The following is a 21175-nucleotide window of genomic DNA, read 5'->3' as shown; positions in this document are numbered from 1 at the left end:
TGCAGAACACCCTAGCAACCACCCTTGCAAAACACCCTACCAATGTGGTAACCACTCAAAACACCAAAACAATGCCCTAGCAGCAATCCTTAAAATCTTAGCAACACCAAAACACCCTAGCAACATGCAGAACACCCTTGCAACCACCCAAAACACCAAAGCAACACTCAGAACACCCCAGGAATGCCTCAGCTACCAACCCAAACACTCTAGCAACCATCTAGAATTCCCTAGCAACACCCTAGCAACACTTAAAACACAATAGCAATGTGCAGAGCACCCTTGCAACAACTCAAAACACCAAAGCAACACTCAGAACTCTCCAGGAATGCCTCAGCTACCAACCCAAACACTCTAGCAACCATCTAGAATTCCCTAGCAACACTTAAAACACAATAGCAATGTGCAGAGCACCCTTGCAACAACTCAAAACACCAAAGCAACACTCAGAACTCTCCAGGAATGCCTCAGCTACCAACCCAAACACTCTAGCAACCATCTAGAATTCCCTAGCAACACCCTAGCAACACTTAAAACACAATAACAATGTGCAGAGCACCCTTGCAACAACTCAAAACACCAAAGCAACACTCAGAACTCTCCAGGAATGCCTCAGCTACCAACCCAAACACTCTAGCAACCATCTAGAATTCCCTAGCAACACCCTAGCAACACTTAAAACACAATAGCAATGTGCAGAGCACCCTTGCAACAACTCAAAACACCAAAGCAACACTCAGAACTCTCCAGGAATGCCTCAGCTACTAACCCAAACACTCTAGCAACCATCTAGAATTCCCTAGCAACACCCTAGCAACACTTAAAACACAATAACAATGTGCAGAGCACCCTTGCAACAACTCAAAACACCAAAGCAACACTCAGAACTCTCCAGGAATGCCTCAGCTACCAACCCAAACACTCTAGCAACCATCTAGAATTCCCTAGCAACACCCTAGCAACACTTAAAACACAATAGCAATGTGCAGAGCACCCTTGCAACAACTCAAAACACCAAAGCAACACTCAGAACTCTCCAGGAATGCCTCAGCTACCAACCCAAACACTCTAGCAACCATCTAGAATTCCCTAGCAACACCCTAGCAACACTTAAAACACAATAGCAATGTGCAGAGCACCCTTGCAACAACTCAAAACACCAAAGCAACACTCAGAACTCTCCAGGAATGCCTCAGCTACCAACCCAAACACTCTAGCAACCATCTAGAATTCCCTAGCAACACCCAAGCAACACTTAAAACACAATAGCAATGTGCAGAGCACCCTTGCAACAACTCAAAACACCAAAGCAACACTCAGAACTCTCCAGGAATGCCTCAGCTACCAACCCAAACACTCTAGCAACCATCTAGAATTCCCTAGCAACACCCTAGCAACACTTAAAACACAATAGCAATGTGCAGAGCACCCTTGCAACAACTCAAAACACCAAAGCAACACTCAGAACTCTCCAGGAATGCCTCAGCTACCAACCCAAACACTCTAGCAACCATCTAGAATTCCCTAGCAACACCCTAGCAACACTTAAAACACAATAGCAATGTGCAGAGCACCCTTGCAACAACTCAAAACACCAAAGCAACACTCAGAACTCTCCAGGAATGCCTCAGCTACTAACCCAAACACTCTAGCAACCATCTAGAATTCCCTAGCAACACCCTAACAACACTTAAAACACAATAGCAATGTGCAGAACACCCTTGCAACAACTCAAAACACCAAAGCAACACTCAGAACTTTCCAGGAATGCTTTAGCTACCAACCCAAACACTCTAGCAACCATCTAGAATTCCCTAGCAACACTTAAAACACAATAGCAATGTGCAGAACACCCTTGCAACCACTCAAAACACCACAGCAACACGCAGAACCCTTTAGGAATGCCTTGGCCTAAAACCCAAACACTCTAGGCAACTATCTAGAATCCCCTAGCAACAATGCCTAAAGCCTGGTACTTTGTTGCTTGTGCTTGTGCCGAATTCCCTATCAAAACACCCGAAACACCACAGCAACACCCAGTGCCTTCTAGCGATCCACTCCGAACCTCTGTTTAGGACCACTGTGACCTGGCATCCAGCCACAACAGTTCAGCTTTAAATGTGGGTTTTTCACCAAAATGTTCTGCAGAAAAATTAAACATAGTTATAGGCTACATATTCCGATAAAACCCCATTTGGCTAGTGTATTGCACTTTTGCATAGCTGTAAAGGTAAATGGCCTGAAAGCAATCAGCAAATGAGAAATTAAGAGCATTTTCACATGAACTCCTGCCCAGAAAAACACATACAGCTGCTAATGATGCGACTGGCAGGATAAACCTCTTTCTGAGAGACTCGAGCCGAGCCAAAACTCCAGCCAAATCTTTCATAGGGATCACGCTTGACTGAAGAAAACCTTTGTCTTTCAACGTTTCGCAATATCACAGAGGAAAACATTAGCCAGACTGAAATTAAGCATCTTGAGGACAAGAAAAGTGGACCCTTGGGTGATGGATATATTACCTTAAAGGTTTGTAGAATGCTTGTAATTTACAATGAATAAATATGCTGGCTATTTTTGCATTTGGATATAAATGACCTGTATTACTCTGACAGCAGTTAATGCTAGAGTAAATGTCTGTAATTGCTTTCAACTTCAGTCGCATTACAGATGACCCTGACTGGAAATCCATTACCCAAAAACCCTCCAAAAACAATCCCTTTGATGGTAATCGTTTTTGAATTTTGCATGCATTTTACAGCTTTATCTAAGACTCGAAATTGAAAACTTATTTAGTAATAAATATAAGCAACCACATATATGCACCCTAATGATTCTACATTGATGCACTTTTTTGTTAAATTATTATTAATATGTACCTTTAATGAATAATCCTTTTATTAAATTACTATGGTTTTATTTTGAATGTTAAATGAAAAATAAAATATGAAATATAGACATATGAAAAATAACAATACATAAAAAAATATATATATAAAAATTATAAAAGTTATACATTTTTTAGTGAATGATCTAATGCTGATGCCTATGTAACAATATGATTCTTCTTCTTAAGGGCATTTTTAAAGACTTGCATCTATTCAGTTTAAAACTACATAAATAGTGTATACATTCATTTAAATAGAAATAAAAAAAAGGACAAAAAGAAATGAAAAAAAGGTCAAAGACAAGGACAAAAAGAAACAGCAACTGAACCACAGGCCACAAAGCCTACACAGAAAAATTGAAAGAGTAACTTAAAGAACAAAACGAAAAAGTGAGAGAGAAAGATAAAGAAATAAATAGAGGGGAAAAGGTCTGGATGGAGGATAAAAGATGGCAGCAAAGCAAGACACTATGAGATGTGGGTAATGAAAACCAATCAGCTTTCAGCAGCGATGAGATTAGCGCAGTGGCAGTGGCGCTGAAGCCAATACTCCACCCTAATGAAATGTAATTGGAAACGGGCGAAAACTTCCCATTGTGGAGCACAGAAATATCCCTCATGTTTCCGGAGCCGGTGGAAAAGAGAGAGGATAAGTTATCGGGGTCATCCATGGCGAATACTGGGAAATGTGTAGCTATAGGGCTTTATTTTGCACTGAAGGCAATTGGTTTCCACTATGTTCAGAAATTCAGACCAAAACCTTAAAAAGTCTCAGTATAACCTTTAAGGTTTTTCTATAAGGCTTTAAGAACAGTTGCAACACTATAACACACACCATTTCACTTATTGACCAACCTCCCACAATCTAAGTTAACCAAGCGATAAATGCACAGAAGTAGCACTTCAAGTCATTGTCAGGGTGCAGTCTGAACAGTCCCAGTATAGTATGCTAGATTGTGGTAGTTTGCTCCATCCTAGCACTCAAAACCGGTCTGTTAGATGGGGAATTGCATATATATATATATATATATATATATATTTTTGTGCTGGTCAGCCTTGCTTAATTGAGTTGGGTGTTAAAACTATGTCCACAAGATGTAGTTCATTTTATCTGGACATTATTTTGTGGGTAGTTTCTGGTAGATGTGGTGTATGTGTGTGTTTCCGTACCTAAATCCATGCTCTTAGAGGACCTATTGTTGGAGTAATCTGGGACTTTCTGTTGTTGAGGGTATTGTTGGTTGTTGGGGTTGTTCACATAGGAAACAGGCTCCATTTCAGCCCTACAAGACAGATTTAAAAAAAAAACTTCTTGATGGCATTGCTAATTGTTTTTCACAAGTCAGTTTGGTTGATCTAATCATAGATATCATATATAAACGCTAGATGTCTTATGGCGCAGTCACTTCCGGCATCACCGTTCGGCCATCTTGTCACAGTGAAGCTGTGAATTAAGGTGAGTGATCAGCATGCACACAAATCCTCTTATCTCGCTGAAATCTTGACGGATTTACAAACGGTTTGGTTTCTTACAAACGTTATTAACGTGGCTATAATTCCGAATGCTTGAACATGTATGTTATAATTATTCATATGTATGCAGTGTCATAACTACATCTCTGACGTTTATAACAAACCAAACCGTTTGAAAATCGGTAGAAAATTGAGCAAGTTATGGTTATTTAAAAGTACATGCACCATTAAACGAGTGAGCGAGCACACTGTGGCAAGATGGCCGCCACGTGCGGACGTCGACCTCCATTGGCCAGTAGCGCGCACGAGACATCTAGCCTTTATATATGATATCTATGGATCTAATATCTAAGCAACAGCCTGTAATGCGGTAGTATAAAAGTTTAAAACATAAAATACAAAAATTTGGGAATTAAAAGTTTCTGAATGAAGCCTCTGATGTTCACCAAGGCTGCATTTATTTGATATTAATATTATGAAATACTATTACAATTTAAAATAACTGTTTTATATTTGAAATATAATTTACTCCTGTGACACTAATCTAATTTTCAGCATCATTACTCCAGTCTTCAGTGTCACATGATCCTTCAGAAATTATAATATGCTGATTTGCTGCTCAAGAAACATTTATTATTATTATTATCAATGTTGAAAACAGTGTTGTGCTGCTTCAGTTTAAATGAACAAAAGAAAGTTTAAAATAACAGCATTTATTTGAAACAGAAACTTTATAAATGTCTTTACAGTCAATTTTGATCAATGTAATGCATCCTTGCAGCATTTAAGTATTATCTTAAGAAATTTCATATATGTTTTTAGTACTGAATTAGAGTATTTACAATCAAAAATAATTTCATTTCTGTCCACCATTTTGTATATGATTGTTTCCGTGTGTGTGTGTGTGTGTGTGTGTGTGTGTGTGTGTGTGTGTGTGTGTGTGTGTGTGTGTGTGTGTGTGTGTGTGAATATGCAAGTATACAAGTAAATAAGAATATGTAAGTGGATAAAATTAGGTATTTGAATTAATATTTGATGGCACAACTAGATAAATGGCATAAATAATTCTTCTACAAGGTATCATTGTGTTCAAGTCTTTGAAATAAGCCTTCAGGATACTGAGCGTTGATCAAAGTACCAGATTATCTGGCTTCATGATAAGAGAACTCAAAGAAATTCTATGAACTATGGTTATTATCTCTGATGTTATTCTGAGCTCTATAACTAACCGATCTTGTTGGTGTTTGTGCAGAAGGTTTGTTTCCAGCAGGTCCTGATCAGAAGGCGGAGGGGGGAAATCATCCTCATCGTAGTCCTCCTCCGGCAGTTCCTGTCTTTCGCCATGGGATCTGTGTGGAGCTGTTATATGAGATTAATGTTAAATACCATTATTAGAGCTGATGTCCATCACACAAAGCCATTGTATGGATTCAGAAGATTTGTGTTTTTTGTCAGTTTTAGAGCTCAACAGCCGTAGTTCACTTCTATTGTATGAAAAAGCAATGTGCAACCTGACTAACATGTCCTTTTGCATTTCACTGAGAAATATAAAGTCATACAGGTTTGAAATGACATGAGGGCGAGTTATTTTTTTCTGAAAAACTGAAAATCCTGCCATTATGAGGAATAAGACACACTTGACCAGGTTCACTCAGTTGAGAAAAACACACACGGCTGTGTTTGAGACCTTCTCAATGACCACACTACACACCACACTAACATTGAAATATCTCCATTACTGCTCAATGTTCTGCACTACTGTCCCAGTTTCTTCCACCATTTAGACATTTATCATATTGTTAGTCATATGCAGTGACATGAAATATTAATGCTGGTAAAAACACGCGATTAAAAACTACACCTTGTTAAAACTCAACAAAATGGCATTTGTACAAGTTCTGTTTGAATTTTATTTTATTTTTTTCCAGATTTTACCAAATCTAACTGAAACAAGCATGGAAAGTAATCTGAATTTAAAATGAGATGCGTGTAAATATCACATCCCTCTTTGTGCGACTAAAGTACAGTCACATACTTTGACGGACAAGAGACGCTAATCAGTAAACAATGGTTTCCAAAAAACATGGAAAAAGCCTTTTGTGTTGGCACAGCAACTCTCTGGAGAGCGCGGGGAAAGAATAGTGTGAATTTAAAACAGTTTGTTATCCGTTCTCGAGCGCTCGGCACAATTGCGAGTATGCTAATAAGGCCCACTTAGAATCCATTTCATCAGCTTAATGATTTCAAGGTCAGGCCGCGTTGCATAAAAACGGAAGGGAATGTAGCAAAAATATCGTCATTGGCTTTTTCATCCCTATTGATGAGATGGGCAGATTTCCAACTTGTATAAGTCGAAAAAGCTAATGGAAAGCTACGCTGGCATGGAAAATGAGGCGGCAGAGAAAATGAACTCATTTGGTACTCTTACAGAGGAGCAAAGCTCTCTTCACGTGGTGTTGATGATGAACGCATGCTTTCTATTGCTGAGCACTGATCAATTTCTTTTGTTTCTTTAACAGTGAGAGAATTTAGATGAAAGCACTTAACATTATATAAAAGCAATTACTTTTGTCATTTGGTGTGCTGTTAAAAATGCACTCAATAAGTGAAGGTGCATTCACACAGAACGTGATTTGGCGACCACCACCAAAGCGATCATGCGAAACAATGTGATCCGTCACATGATCCAGTTGGAAACCTCAGATGTCTAGGAAGCCCAGTAAGAACCAGAGCATGTGTGTGAAGCGGAGCGGTGTGACGCTTAATATTTCATGCCAGTGCACAACCTTCAGTCGCTCAAGCAAACGTTCATTCGTCTTTCTGTTTGTGATGAACTTCGTAAATATCTCATTACAGTAGGCCTATAGATAACAGTTATGATATTTGTGGCTTTAAAGCAATTTCGTATAAATGGTATAAATTGAGGTGACGACTGGAGTGGCGAATTGCAGAGCTCGTGCTGTTCTCACCGCTGTTGTTTTTGTTTTATGTTTATTTTGTTATTGAGAGGAAAGTGTGCAGCACATGTGACTCATGCTGGAAAACTTTGTCGTAATGTGCATGGACTAATTACAAGCTACAGGCAAAACAAGTGAAAAATGATTTGAGGTTCACAAAAATGTGTTAAGACCTTGTTTAGTGATCCCAATGCTCCAAATAGCAATTAAACATCTAAAAGTATCTTTATTTATACGTTTTTTTCCCTTTGTTCATGAAAAATGGCATTTTTCTCTGCTTGCTTCATGACGACTGTACTTCCTCTCTGCACAAGTTTGGTATTGTTTTAAAGCGCAAATTCCAACTTTGTGAATATTCATAGCAAATTCTTGATGGCATGAGTCTGAACCAATGAAATGTGATGTTTAAACTCATGCTGATGTAAACAAAACGATCTTACTCGCGCTGACTGACAGATCCGAAGCGAGCGCACAAAGACGCCTCAGACAGCACGCGATCCCGATATACACATAGCCTACACAGAACAACAGTATTTAAAAATGTCTGTTTTGGCGAGTATTCACGCACACATTAGGCTATCTGTTATGTCTTAACTGGACGTTATATTTACTGTTGGGGAATATCATCTGATATGTAACATTATATTAGATCCATGCGGTACAGTAGGTCTTAATATATAGGCTGTCTGTTTCATTCATGTTAATCAAACAATTGTGATATCATGGGGAAAAAAGTTGAATAAATATTTGTTCAATAGATATTTGGGTTTGACTTGGTGTTTGCCAAATTTTAAGGTATGGTTGCTAGGTGATTTATCTCAAAATTGACTGAGCTACACCTGTTTGAAGTCAATAGAGTCAGCAATCATGTTTTGTCTGATTCCAATAAATCATACATCATTTTGAAGGTTTTTTAATAGGGAATGTGAAATTAAATTCACTCAAAATTATTTCAAACTTATTTTTACCCCTAAGCAAAGAACGAAAAAGAACTTCACTGTGAGTTTATCACAAAATGAATCTTTGCTTCTCCACACACCCCTTCAATTTCTTCTCCTTCGTTTTAAATGTAGATGTTTACTTTGCATTTATGTATAAGGTTCGCAACTTAATTAAAACAATATTTGAACTGCATAACCTTAGAGCTATTGCTTATTTCACATATTCTCAAACCAGCATATCACAAAGGGCATTCTGGGTTGAGCTAGCGGCCCTGGGCGGAATCTTCAGAAAGGCGCTCTGGAGGAAATATTACCGCTCTCCTCACATGCTCTGGTAGGAACTAACAGTACAGCAACTTTCTGTGACCTCCAGCAATTTAATCAATGCATGTGAGGCTTATGAGCACTTACCAGGAGCAGCTTCGTACATGCGGCTGTTCGCTGTGGATGGTGGTATGGAACTGTTGGTGTAGTTGCTGTTAGGATGATGATGAACAGGTGAGTCGTTTCTAGGGAGAGATTGACTGTCTTCCTGAATTTCCTAGAAGAGAGCAAAATTGGTAGAGAATTAATGATCTGGAAGATGCTAATGGAGAGAAAGGCTTGACAACAAACACAGAAATGTTTAAAGCATGGTGACCAATGTCCATATCTGTTCCATGTTTGGCTCATGCTGTCAGACTGTCAACAAGAGGAAACTTGCCATGCAGAACAATAAAACAAGGTAAAGGAATTGGAGTTCACTCAAAAATGGTTTACTTACTCTCAACTTACCCTCACATGCATGCATGAAATGTATTGAAATTTACATTCAAGTATATTCAAATATGGAGTGCAAGACTGGAAAAAACTGGAAGAGAGGGCAACTCTCTGAGAGAACAAAGGAAATCAACATTTGAACTCACTCTTGTGCACCATTCGAGATGCAAGTCTCACCTCAGAATCATCCTAATCTACATCTCTTTCCCTCTTCCCCCATTCCTTCTCTCTCATACTGAGATCACCAAAATTCACCCAAGAATCTATATGGTTTAATGTGAATAATTATATATAGTATATAGTATTACACATGTTTGGTATCATTTGAAATGTCTCAGTGCGACTGGTACAAAGGTCTCATTCCCAAAGAAGTAAACCAAAAGGTAATAAGGTATTTAAGAGTTTAGAGATCACTCGCACACAGAGGAGGGTGTGTCTTCCAGGCAAATGGCATCCTGCTCCCGAAAGGTGTAAACTCTGAATGCAAATTCCCATTGTTAGTAAATGTTTTCATGTGAAAGAAGTTCCTGTCTTGGTCTGGGTATATAATGAATTGCAACAAGAGGCTCTGGGCGATTTGTAGCTCAAATTAGCCTGTGATGCTGAGAGTGGCCGAGACTCTCAGCATCATGTATTTTCTAATGTCAAGTTCGCATCTTTTCTATTTATTCCAGAGCATTTGATGTTTTGTATTTATTATCTTTGAACTGATTATGAAATTGGCATGATATATTTACCTGACATAATAAATTGTTACATTTGATTTCATTCCGACTGAATTTGAAATTGTTTTCCCAAATAGATTAAACGGATTCGTATGTTTTGCGACAGATTAGTGACAACTAATATTTGGCACTAATTCAAGTGTACGTGTTTTGCAAAGACAAGAAGTGAATTTCCATTTAGGGCAGCAAAAGTGCTGCTTGACCAACCTAAATCTGGGTGTGTCTTACCTCTGTTTTAATTTAATGTTACTTTAGATAAGTGTCCAAAGCTATTATAAGACGAGTAAAGTTGGTTGACTTATATCTGTAGTAGTGGCCAATTGTATGCAATCACTGGGGCTATACCAAAGTATCTTTGATTGTGTAAGCGTGAATGCGACCAATCTCAGGTATATAGCAATTACCTCTGTTTAGTGACCGAAGCTGGCGAGCTTGTGATCATTAAACAAGATGTGAGGACCTCTGAGCGACATAGCTTCCTAATATGAACGGGTAAAATATAAGAGTTAAATAGAACAATCAAATGTATTGCTAAACTATTATATAACTGACCAATAACCAATTGGCAAAATAACTTAAATTTGAGGTCATGATAATATGAAGTCAGATATAAAATGGAGTCAGATAAAAGCTTAAATGGAATTAAATTACTTTGCCACGCGGAAAGACAGTAACACGCAGAGACCTTCACTCGTTCTGGCAGAAACACCCATTTGGACCAATAAACGGGCTTACAGGAGCGTATATAAACATTTCGTTTATTAAAGTTAGTCCAAGTCTTGTCATTTTCATCAAAAGTAGCATGACACATCATGATGCTCCATGCCTGAATGCAAGCAACCTACACTACCGCTCAAAAGTTTTGGATCTGCATATTTTTTTGAGGTGGGAAATAAATAAATACTCTTATTCAGAAATGATGCATTAAATTGACCTATAGTGACAGTAAAGACATTGATAATGTTACAAAAGATTTGTATTTCAAATAAATGTTGTTCTTTTGAACTTTCTATTCATCGAAATATCAAAATGAAAAAATTTAAATGCATCATGCTTTCCATAAAAGCATGCATTCCATAACATTTTTTAAACATGGATAATAATAAGAAGAAATGTTTTCTGAGCAGCAAATCAGCATATCAGAATGATTTCTGAAGGATCATGTGACACTGAAGACTGGAGTAATGATGCAGAAAATTCAGCTTCGCATCACAGAAATAAACTACATTTTAAAATATGTAAAAAGAGCCATTTTATTTTAAATTGTAATAATATTTAACAATATTAATATTTTTACTGTCATTTGGTAAAATAAATGCAAGCTTTGGTGAGCAATTCAAAGTGTAAAATCGTGCATTTTTTAGACGGAACACTGCAGAGACTTAAAGACACTGACATCTCAAAAAAAAATGTGAGAAAACTACCCTGATCTAGAAAAAACATATTGGGAAAAAAGAAAAACTGTTGAAAACAAACTGTAAATGACAAAAGGATAAAAGCAACCCTGACATATTTAGAAATATTCATAAGCCAAAGGCAATCCTGCCAGACAGTACTAGTCAAGACAGACACGGGAACATGTGTCAATATGAAGACGTGAGGCCACCGAATGACGCGTCCTGATGGATTCTTCTCAGACGACAAAGGAGCTACAGCTGTCACTGTATGGACGGCTAACCCAGAGGAGGAACACTGTAGACTTTATACTGTCATACAAACCACATTCTACAAACGCAAACACACTACTCACAGCCCAGGCTCACTGGACGAACATGAAAGGTATTAGGATATCACCATATCAAAGTGTGCTTAAATGCATTCATACCGTACTATTCCACATGGCGGGGAAAAACAGATGAAAGCCTCGTTCTTTTGTTCCGACGTTAAGCCTCAGCTGGAGGACAGTCATTAGCGGGGATGATGGTTCTTTACACGTGGAAACGTCACTCTTGTCATCTGCCTCCTGCTCGCTGTCTCTCCAGACGCACAGGAATCATTAATGGACCAAACACAACTGATTCCCAGGCTCTCTTTCTCCTCAGAGATTATGTTTGTCATAAAAACGACTCTAAAACCCCCCATGCTGAGAATAAGCAACATTTTTCGCTGTCTTTCACTGTGATCTGTGCCTTTGACAACGGTTAACGTAGGCAAGTGTCTAACACAAAAATAGAGAGCTGGCAGGAAAATATCAAAAGGTACTTGAAGAATGATGGGACAGCAACTGCTAGAATCCAGACGGAGGGAAACTAAAAATGAAAAGTCAATTTAAACAGTCGAAATTATTGATTTACATGTTCACCTCCAACCGACTTCAACCGCTGCATCGTCCTTATTAGTGGAGCTTGAGGATCACTATTACTATTGCTCACACTGATTTAAACAAACCCCGGGCCTCTAGTACTAATCTTGCAAAACTAGTACTAAATCTAATCTTGCATGCAGCACTATGTGTGAAACAGACATGAATGACATCTCAAATCATGTGGCTTGAGTAGAAGAATGAATTTTGCCAGGTGGATGATAAAATGCAACCACAAAATAAAAACAACCACCTAGAGCACCCTAGTAGCAACAGCATTACAATGCCTTGAACAAGCACTAGCATCTGAAGAAAATGTCAAAGTATAATTTCTCCCTGCATCGGTCAACATGTCTATAACATGATCATATTGTCATTTAGTTAAATATCATCTTGGTTTTTGGAGTACAACTCCCACAACGCCGCGCACACACACACACACACACACACCGAGAATCTCTCTGACATCTTCAAAGACTGTGTGCTGCACGTCTTAATCAGACAACAATGACAAGGGAGCTTGGGTCCACCGCCGAAGACAAAGAGCCAACAAAACAAGCCCCTAAACCCATGGATGTCTCCTCCCCTCTTCACACGGACAACAGTGAGGGTGAGCTGAGGTGAGGAACCCTCAGGGTAGCCCCGGGCAGCCTTTCATTAAAACCCAAAATTTGCCTTTCATTCATGGAACCCATGGCGTAATCTGATTAACTTGCTGAGCAAGAGGAGATCCAGCGAGGTAACGGGATTAGATATCAGACTGGGCGGGAAGAAACAGGAAGGAGAAGAACGAGGAAGGAGGAACAAAGATGGAGGTTTCACATGAGATCATTGTACTATAAAGTACTCTACTGTGCAATAGTTTGCATTTCTTTTCAAAGAAATTAACACTTTTATTCAGCAAGGATGCATTAAATGGATCGAAAGTGACAGCATTTATTTGAAATCTTTAAAATCTTTACTGTTCTTTTGAACTTTCTATTCATTAAAGAATCCTGAAAATAATGTATCACGATTTCCTCAAAAATATTGTGCCGTTTTCAACATTGATAATAATTTTAACTGTTTCTTTAGCAGCAAATCATCATATTAGAATGATTTCTGAAGGATCATGTGACACTGAAGACTGGAGTAATTCAGCTTTGAATCACAGGAGTAAGTTACATTTTAAAATACATGCAAATGGAATAGTTCCTTTAAATTGCAATAATATTTCACAATATTACTGTTTTTCCAATACATGCAGCCTTGGTGAGTAAAAGAGACTTCTTTGAAAAACATTAAACAATCTTACTGACCCCAAACTTTTGTACAGTAGCGATAATTACAACAAATAATTAAAAATAATTACAAAAAAGTGGTGTGCTGGTACCATGGTACAGTGATGGAATACTTTGAAAATTCACTTTTTTGTCTAGTATTAATCTAGTATTACCAAAGTCCAAAAATCCATGATAATACCATGTTAATTGGTTTTATACTTTTTTTTTAATTATTATTTTGAGTATTTTTTCTTGAATTGAGGAACCATCTCATTAAGTTTAGTCCACAAACACTTTTGATTCTCTAACCTCCCACTCGTTCTCTTATCACTCAGCTCTGTCTGGGTGATTAATGGCATATTGATCGCTCCGTCTGCATGTGATTAATGAAGAATGCATCTCAGCGACACATCACCTTCTATTGAGCGCCATTACCGCCCGCACCGATCACCATCTTTCTACCACTAGATTGGGTTGAGGATAAGCTAATGTTCCCCAATAATACTCCAGTCTTCACCCACCCAAAGTCAGACCGCTGAAAGTGGAGTCAATAACTATTTGTCTTCATTTTCATTGGACGTTGATGAGAAGCTGTCGGAATTGATGAACCATCCCAGTTTAACCTTGGATACAAAGACTTTAAATTCAAATCAAGTCACATTTGAATACTTCTAAGCATTTAGAAACTTTACCATGTGACCTCGGAAGATCAAAAGAAAAACTTCCGGCAGTTTTTTTATTATCTCTTGGCTGAAAAATAATGTTTTAGTGAGCTGCCGACTCATGGAAATTGATCCACCTCCCCATCAAAATGCGCTTTAACACTAGTTCCCATAAAAGAAAGGAAAAAACATATACTGAATATGAGCCTATTTCTGAAATAATATGCTTAGATGACAAAGACACCCATTTCCTGAAGTGATAAACATTTTTCCATACATACATATAGTTTGGAAACTGTCTCCATTATCATGTAAAATTGTATTTTTATTGTTTTAGCTGACTTGTCTGATTTCATCATGTGAAACCGCATCTATTATCAAGGATTTCGTCATGCAGGGTCTTTAATACACAGAGTGACTCCTTAAACTTACCACCACATTAACAAAAGGGGGGCCCCAGTGAACATGGCGGACCCCCTGAAACACATGTAAAACTGGCAATATTAAAAGAGGGAAAAACTTCTGAGCGAGTGTCCCATTAATGCAAGCACAAACAAAACCTATATATACACTGAAGACCTAAAGACACTGAAGGTTTCAAACAGGTGTTTAGTGGAAATGCATGGGTTAACATTGCATATTTATAGTGCATTAACTGCCTATAAGAGAATGTAGACTCAATTGAAATGCATTGATCTGATGCAATGATATGCTTCTCAGATTCTTGCTTTCTAATGCTTTCTCATTCTTAAATATAATGTTCACCTGTAATTTCCAGTTTAATATTTCATTTTTTGTGATTTTCAGAATATTTTGATCAGATATAGCATATACACTACCGTTCAAACGTTTGGGGTCATTATCATTATTACTTTGTATATGTTTCTCAAAGAAGTCCAGTGCTTACCAATAATGCATTTATTTAAAAAATAAATATTTATTTAATATATAATTAGTTTCTCTAGTATATTTCAAAATGTTATTAATTCCTGTGATGCAAAGCTGAATTTTTAGCATTGTCATTCAGAATCCTTCAGATCCTTCAGAAATAATTACAATATGCTGATTTGCTGCTCAAGAAACATTTCTTATTATTATCAATGTTGAAAAAAAATGTTGTGCTGCTTAATATTTTTGTAAAAAACAGTGATAAATTTAAGGATTATTTGATTAATAGAAAGTTCAAAAGAACAGCATTTATTTTATAGATGTTCTTTACTGTCACTGTCAATTTGATGCATATTTGCTGAATAAAAATATAAATTTCTTCTTTTTTTTTTTTTTTAATGAAAAGGTACAAAAATCTTACGGACCCCAAACTTTTTAAACGGTAGTGTACACACTGCATACACAACTCTATCTCTACTGGATCTATCTTAAGAACTGGATAAATCTCTCAAAAGCTGAAAGAAAGAAAAGTATGACAACACATGCTCTTTAGAGAATAAACAAAGAAGATCCAGGGAGAAAAGCCCAGAGGGTTAAAAGGAAACAGAGTGCATGCAAAGATTTTAGATTATTTTATTCAATAAGAAAACTTCAGTGATACAGAAAAGAAGTAAAAGAAAAGCAGACATTGACAAGTATATGTTCCATTAATAAATAAGTGAAAATAGTACATGAATATACTTTACAAGCATGTGCACGAAGTTAGTATAAAAGCAGGAAGCAGGAGAGAAGAACAAGCGCTTTCTCATGAAGTCAAGGAAAAACAAGAACAATCTTCAACGTGTAAAAAATAATAATAAAAAAATGGATCTATACTGATTTAATTTCAAGGACCTCCATCTCAATGTCCACAATGATACTGCAATAACTCGCATGGCAACTCATATAACAGACCCCAATTTTGTTTGGCTTTTTTTACTGGGACAAAGAGCTTTTTAATCAGAAGCCTATTTTCTGTTCTCCTTGTAGGATAACAACAGTACTTAAGTAATTTAAATCTTAGAATAAGGAGGAAGTCAAAACCATTTTTCCCCTTTCAGCCACAGCATGTGTGTGTGTTTCCTTGTGCACATTAGCTAAGGCCCTGTCTGCACCTGGAATTAAGATGCGTTTTGGTCGATCGGATCGAGTGGACGACGCTAAATAAATACAGGTGTAAACGGGGTCTACATTTTTTTTGAGCTTGACCACTTTCAACCACGCATTCAACCGGATTGCTTTCGTAGCTTAAACACTCATGTGGTCGAATGTGTTGATCAGCCACAAAAGACCGTCTTCTCTCCCCCTACTGACTTACTGTGAAAACATTATGGGAAGCGCACTAGCCAGACAGGATTTAAACTTTGTCGGCATTCAGATCCAAGTTTGGTTTGAAGAAGTAAAATGTACCAAGCACAAAGTTCTCTCACCATTCCTGATTTCTAACACACTTACAGCGCAGAAACTTAATCTGCTGCTCTCCGTATGTTTTCCGTTTTGTTCCCCCTTTTGTGTTTATATGTAAATTGCGTGAGCTTATTTTGTCCATTAGATTGAAAGATCTGAAAACCCATACATTTACCCACCCATAGACCCTCCCCTTAAAGATATCAGGACAGAAGTGGTTGAAAGTGGACAAAAGAGTCGGATTAAAACACCAAGTATAAACAGGAATGTGTCTGCCTCGTCTACATGTGATCAGATCGACCAAATGCATCTTAATACCAGGTGTATACAGGGCCTACCATTCAGAGGTCACCTGACAGCCTGTGATGCCGATAGTGGTGATGCCGGTGGGCTGTGGTCAGTGACCTGGGTTCAGAGGCCCTGCGGGTAAGCGGTCTGTAGTGGTACACATGGTACGGTACAGGTTCTGGGCATACCTGTGCAGGCGAGCGCTCCAGAGCACGCAGAACCACCAGCTGGATGGTTCCTCTGAGGTTCCCTTCAGTCGACATGGAGTACCGCAGGGTTTCCATGGCATCGTGGTTGGAGCGTCCGAGCAGGGATTCACTGTTAACAGCTACCAGCTGGTCATTGATACGCAAGCGACCATCCTGCAAACAAGGCAAGACAAACACCAATGTTACTCAACACGTAGAGCTACTCAGAATTTACAGTAGTTAAACGTCTGTGGAAAAAACGTCTATTTTCTAAAAAATCATCATCTAATAACTAAGCACTACACTAACTTTATTAAAGTTTGTACTATTTTTATTATTTGTATTATTGAGTCCCAAATCATAATGGTTATAGACAGATTAATATTTTTAATGCACTTACATTTTTACTGTAGTACTACTGTACACACTCATATACATTATATTAAACATTATTATACACACACACACACACACACACACACACACACACATATATATATATATATATTTACCACTTGGGAACAACCCAAGATGGCTTTTTAATATATATATATATATATATGTATATTTATATTTATATTTATATTATATTATATTATATTATATTATATATATATATATATATATATATATATATATATATATATATATATATATATATAATAATAATAATAATTATTATTATTATTATAATATATATATATATATATATATATATATATATATATATATATATATATATATATATATATATATATATATGTAGATATATACATTAATTTACCTACAGATTCAGTGCCAAAATTAAATAATAATAACAACAAAAAACTGAACTACATACCATAGTACTAGTTATAGATGTATTGAAAAGCTCTTACATTTTCACTATAATAAGATATATAATTTATCTATAAATTCAATGGCATATTTCAAATTAAATATATTAAAAAAAAGAAACAAAACCTATATAAAAATAAAAACAATTATAAATCATCATGGCAGTGCTTACATTTTCAATGTAAGATAATATAATTTACCAATACAGTGCAGAATTTAAAATTAAATATTAAAAAAAGAATAAAAAAATACAATTCATTTCATAGTACTAGATACAGACAGATCAATACGATTACAAGTTCTTAAATGTTTTACTATAATATTATAACTATAAGATATAAAATGCACATATACAGTGAGGAAAATAAGTATTTGAACACCCTGCTATTTTGCAAGTTCACCCACTTAGAAATCATGGAGGGGTCTGAAATTGTCATCATAGGTGCATGTCCACTGTGAGAGACATAATCTAAAAAAAAAAATCCAGAAATCACAATATATGATTTTTTAACTATTTATTTGTATGATACAGCTGCAAATAAGTATTTGAACACCTGTCTATCAGCTAGAATTCTGACCCTCAAAGACCTGTTAGTCTGCCTTTAAAATGTCCACCTCCACTCCATTTATTATCCTAAATTAGATGCACCTGTTTGAGGTCGTTAGCTGCATAAAGACACCTGTCCACCCCATACAATCAGTAAGAATCCAACTACTAACATGGCCAAGACCAAAGAGCTGTCCAAAGACACTAGAGACAAAATTGTACACCTCCACAAGGCTGGAAAGGGCTACGGGGAAATTGCCAAGCAGCTTGGTGAAAAAAGGTCCACTGTTGGAGCAATCATTAGAAAATGGAAGAAGCTAAACATGACTGTCAATCTCCCTCGGACTGGGGCTCCATGCAAGATCTCACCTCGTGGGGTCTCAATGATCCTAAGAAAGGTGAGAAATCAGCCCAGAACTACACGGGAGGAGCTGGTCAATGACCTGAAAAGAGCTGGGACCACCGTTTCCAAGGTTACTGTTGGTAATACACTAAGACGTCATGGTTTGAAATCATGCATGGCACGGAAGGTTCCCCTGCTTAAACCAGCACATGTCAAGGCCCGTCTTAAGTTTGCCAATGACCATTTGGATGATCCAGAGGAGTCATGGGAGAAAGTCATGTGGTCAGATGAGACCAAAATAGAACTTTTTGGTCATAATTCCACTAAACGTGTTTGGAGGAAGAAGAATGATGAGTACCATCCCAAGAACACCATCCCTACTGTGAAGCATGGGGGTGGTAGCATCATGCTTTGGGGGTGTTTTTCTGCACATGGGACAGGGCGACTGCACTGTATTAAGGAGAGGATGACCGGGGCCATGTATTGCAAGATTTTGGGGAACAACCTCCTTCCCTCAAGTTAGAGCATTGAAGATGGGTCGAGGCTGGGTCTTCCAACATGACAATGACCCGAAGCACACAGCCAGGATAACCAAGGAGTGGCTCTGTAAGAAGCATATCAAGGTTCTGGCGTGGCCTAGCCAGTCTACAGACCTAAACCCAATAGAGAATCTTTGGAGGGAGCTCAAACTCTGTGTTTCTCAGCGACAGCCCAGAAACCTGACTGATCTAGAGAAGATCTGTGTGGAGGAGTGGGCCAAAATCCCTCCTGCAGTGTGTGCAAACCTGGTGAAAAACTACAGGAAACGTTTGACCTCTGTAATTGCAAACAAAGGCTACTGTACCAAATATTAACATTGATTTTCTCAGGTGTTCAAATACTTATTTGCAGCTGTATCATACAAATAAATAGTTAAAAAATCATACATTGTGATTTCTGGATTTTTTTTTTTAGATTATGTCTCTCACAGTGGACATGCACCTACGATGACAATTTCAGACCCCTCCATGATTTCTAAGTGGGAGAACTTGCAAAATAGCAGGGTGTTCAAATACTTATTTTCCTCACTGTATATCAAGAGCAGTATAATTAAGCTAAAAAAAAAAAACTAAAGACATTTTATACAAAATCATTGTATTAACATGCACATCTCATTCAAGATGACAGCATTAAATGTACTTTTAACCCGATTTGTGAACAAACTGTTCTTTTGAATCTGTACTTTTCAATGAACCACCACTACTCTTTACGGTCACATTACAACATGTGGTTAAGTTAGTAGCAGTGCTACTTTTAGCTAGCTACTCCCAGCACTAAACCCCTATAGTGTGATTTAAAAACATTTATGCAGCGTCTAGCCCCACTGTTAAATGTTTAATGCATCCCAGTATGAATCCAGATACAATTACAGATGCATATCATTAGTGTGAAAGGACCAGGCCGGAGTGAATTGGATTAAGGTTCACAGCTGTGGTTTCCTAAATAAAACTCAGCTGAGGAGGAACAAAAGAGATTAGCAGCTAAAAGCCACTGGAGCCGCTAAAGACTCCTGAGAGTCTGTGTCACGGCGGATGATCCTGACCCTAGAGCGGGGTCACTGACCGCAGACCACTGATACTGACCTGGGAGGGGGTCTCAGGCAGAACGGACACAAACACTTGTGCCCATCTATTGAGAAAACATACTCATGCATACACAAGCAGACCGTCTGGAAGATCACAACCCAAGACGGCTTTTTAAAGCCCTCGTGAAGGACGCCACCTCATGAAGAGCTCCAAAGATAGCCTACGACATGTTTTTCTTTATTACTAAGCAGAGTAATTGCATTCCGATCATTTATTCTAGAAATTATGGAGCTTTTAAATTCATGCCCATTTTATCTCAATCTTGGAGTGCTTGAGGAGCAACAGAATGCGAGTGATAAGGGTGAACGGCCGAAGTCAAATGAAGACCTCAGCCTTTGAAAATGTCTATTTCTTTGAGTGTCTCTCTGATGGAGGCCTGTGATGCAGCTCGATCTCCACTGGAGTGCTGATAGGGGCCAGTAGATGTGGCCTTATCTTCACACACACACACACACACACCTGCTGCCTGACTGGACTGATTGAGGACAGGATACGAGTATTCATATCTCTCTGATAACACTTGCTAAGGTTCACCTATTACAACAGATACAGCATAACCCGAACCACCACGACAAACCTGAACAGGCTACGATGGCCACTATTCGTCTGATCATTCATCTACTTTTGTTTTGTTTTGTTAGTTTGAGGCCATTTGGGTGAATCACAGTTAGCATACTATGGTGTACTCTACAAAATATAAGCAAGATTTGTATTATTGCTTCCCAAAACATAGTGCTAATTACAAACTAATACAATATTTGGACCATTTAAGTGGGTGACAACTATGCCTTATGAATGTACATTTTAGGGTGTCAAATAATTTTGTGTGAATTTATCATTCATATTACGTAAACCAAGTGTTTACTTTGAATTTAAATAGGCTTAAAGTAGTTAATGCAATAGTTAACATTAAAAAATAAAAATTCACCAATGTTGTTATTGTTAAATAAAACTAAAACTATTAAATCTCCTTTTTAATTGAAATAAAGCTAAAATAATTAGATAATATATTAGATTTAAAAAAAGAAAATTGAAGTACTGTTTA

General features: G+C 37.5%; 1 protein-coding gene across 1 annotated transcript in view; it reads right to left on the bottom strand.

Moving 5' to 3' along the window:
* Window positions 1–21175, bottom strand: part of pard3ba (par-3 family cell polarity regulator beta a) — a 160173-nt gene that overhangs the window by 61941 nt on the left and 77057 nt on the right. The window contains exons 12-15 of the mRNA XM_084095055.1: window positions 16779–16952; window positions 8670–8799; window positions 5590–5719; window positions 4058–4170 (exon numbers count right to left, since the gene is read on the bottom strand). Coding sequence (XP_083951181.1) covers window positions 4058–4170; window positions 5590–5719; window positions 8670–8799; window positions 16779–16952 — 547 coding nt within the window. The remainder of the gene's footprint in view (window positions 1–4057; window positions 4171–5589; window positions 5720–8669; window positions 8800–16778; window positions 16953–21175) is intronic.

Source organism: Abramis brama, assembly GCF_963993115.1.
Source record: "Abramis brama genome assembly, chromosome: 2".
NCBI lineage: Eukaryota > Metazoa > Chordata > Actinopteri > Cypriniformes > Leuciscidae > Abramis > Abramis brama.
The sequence above is the reverse complement of the archived record's forward strand: the minus strand, read 5'-3'. Positions and strand labels throughout refer to the sequence as shown.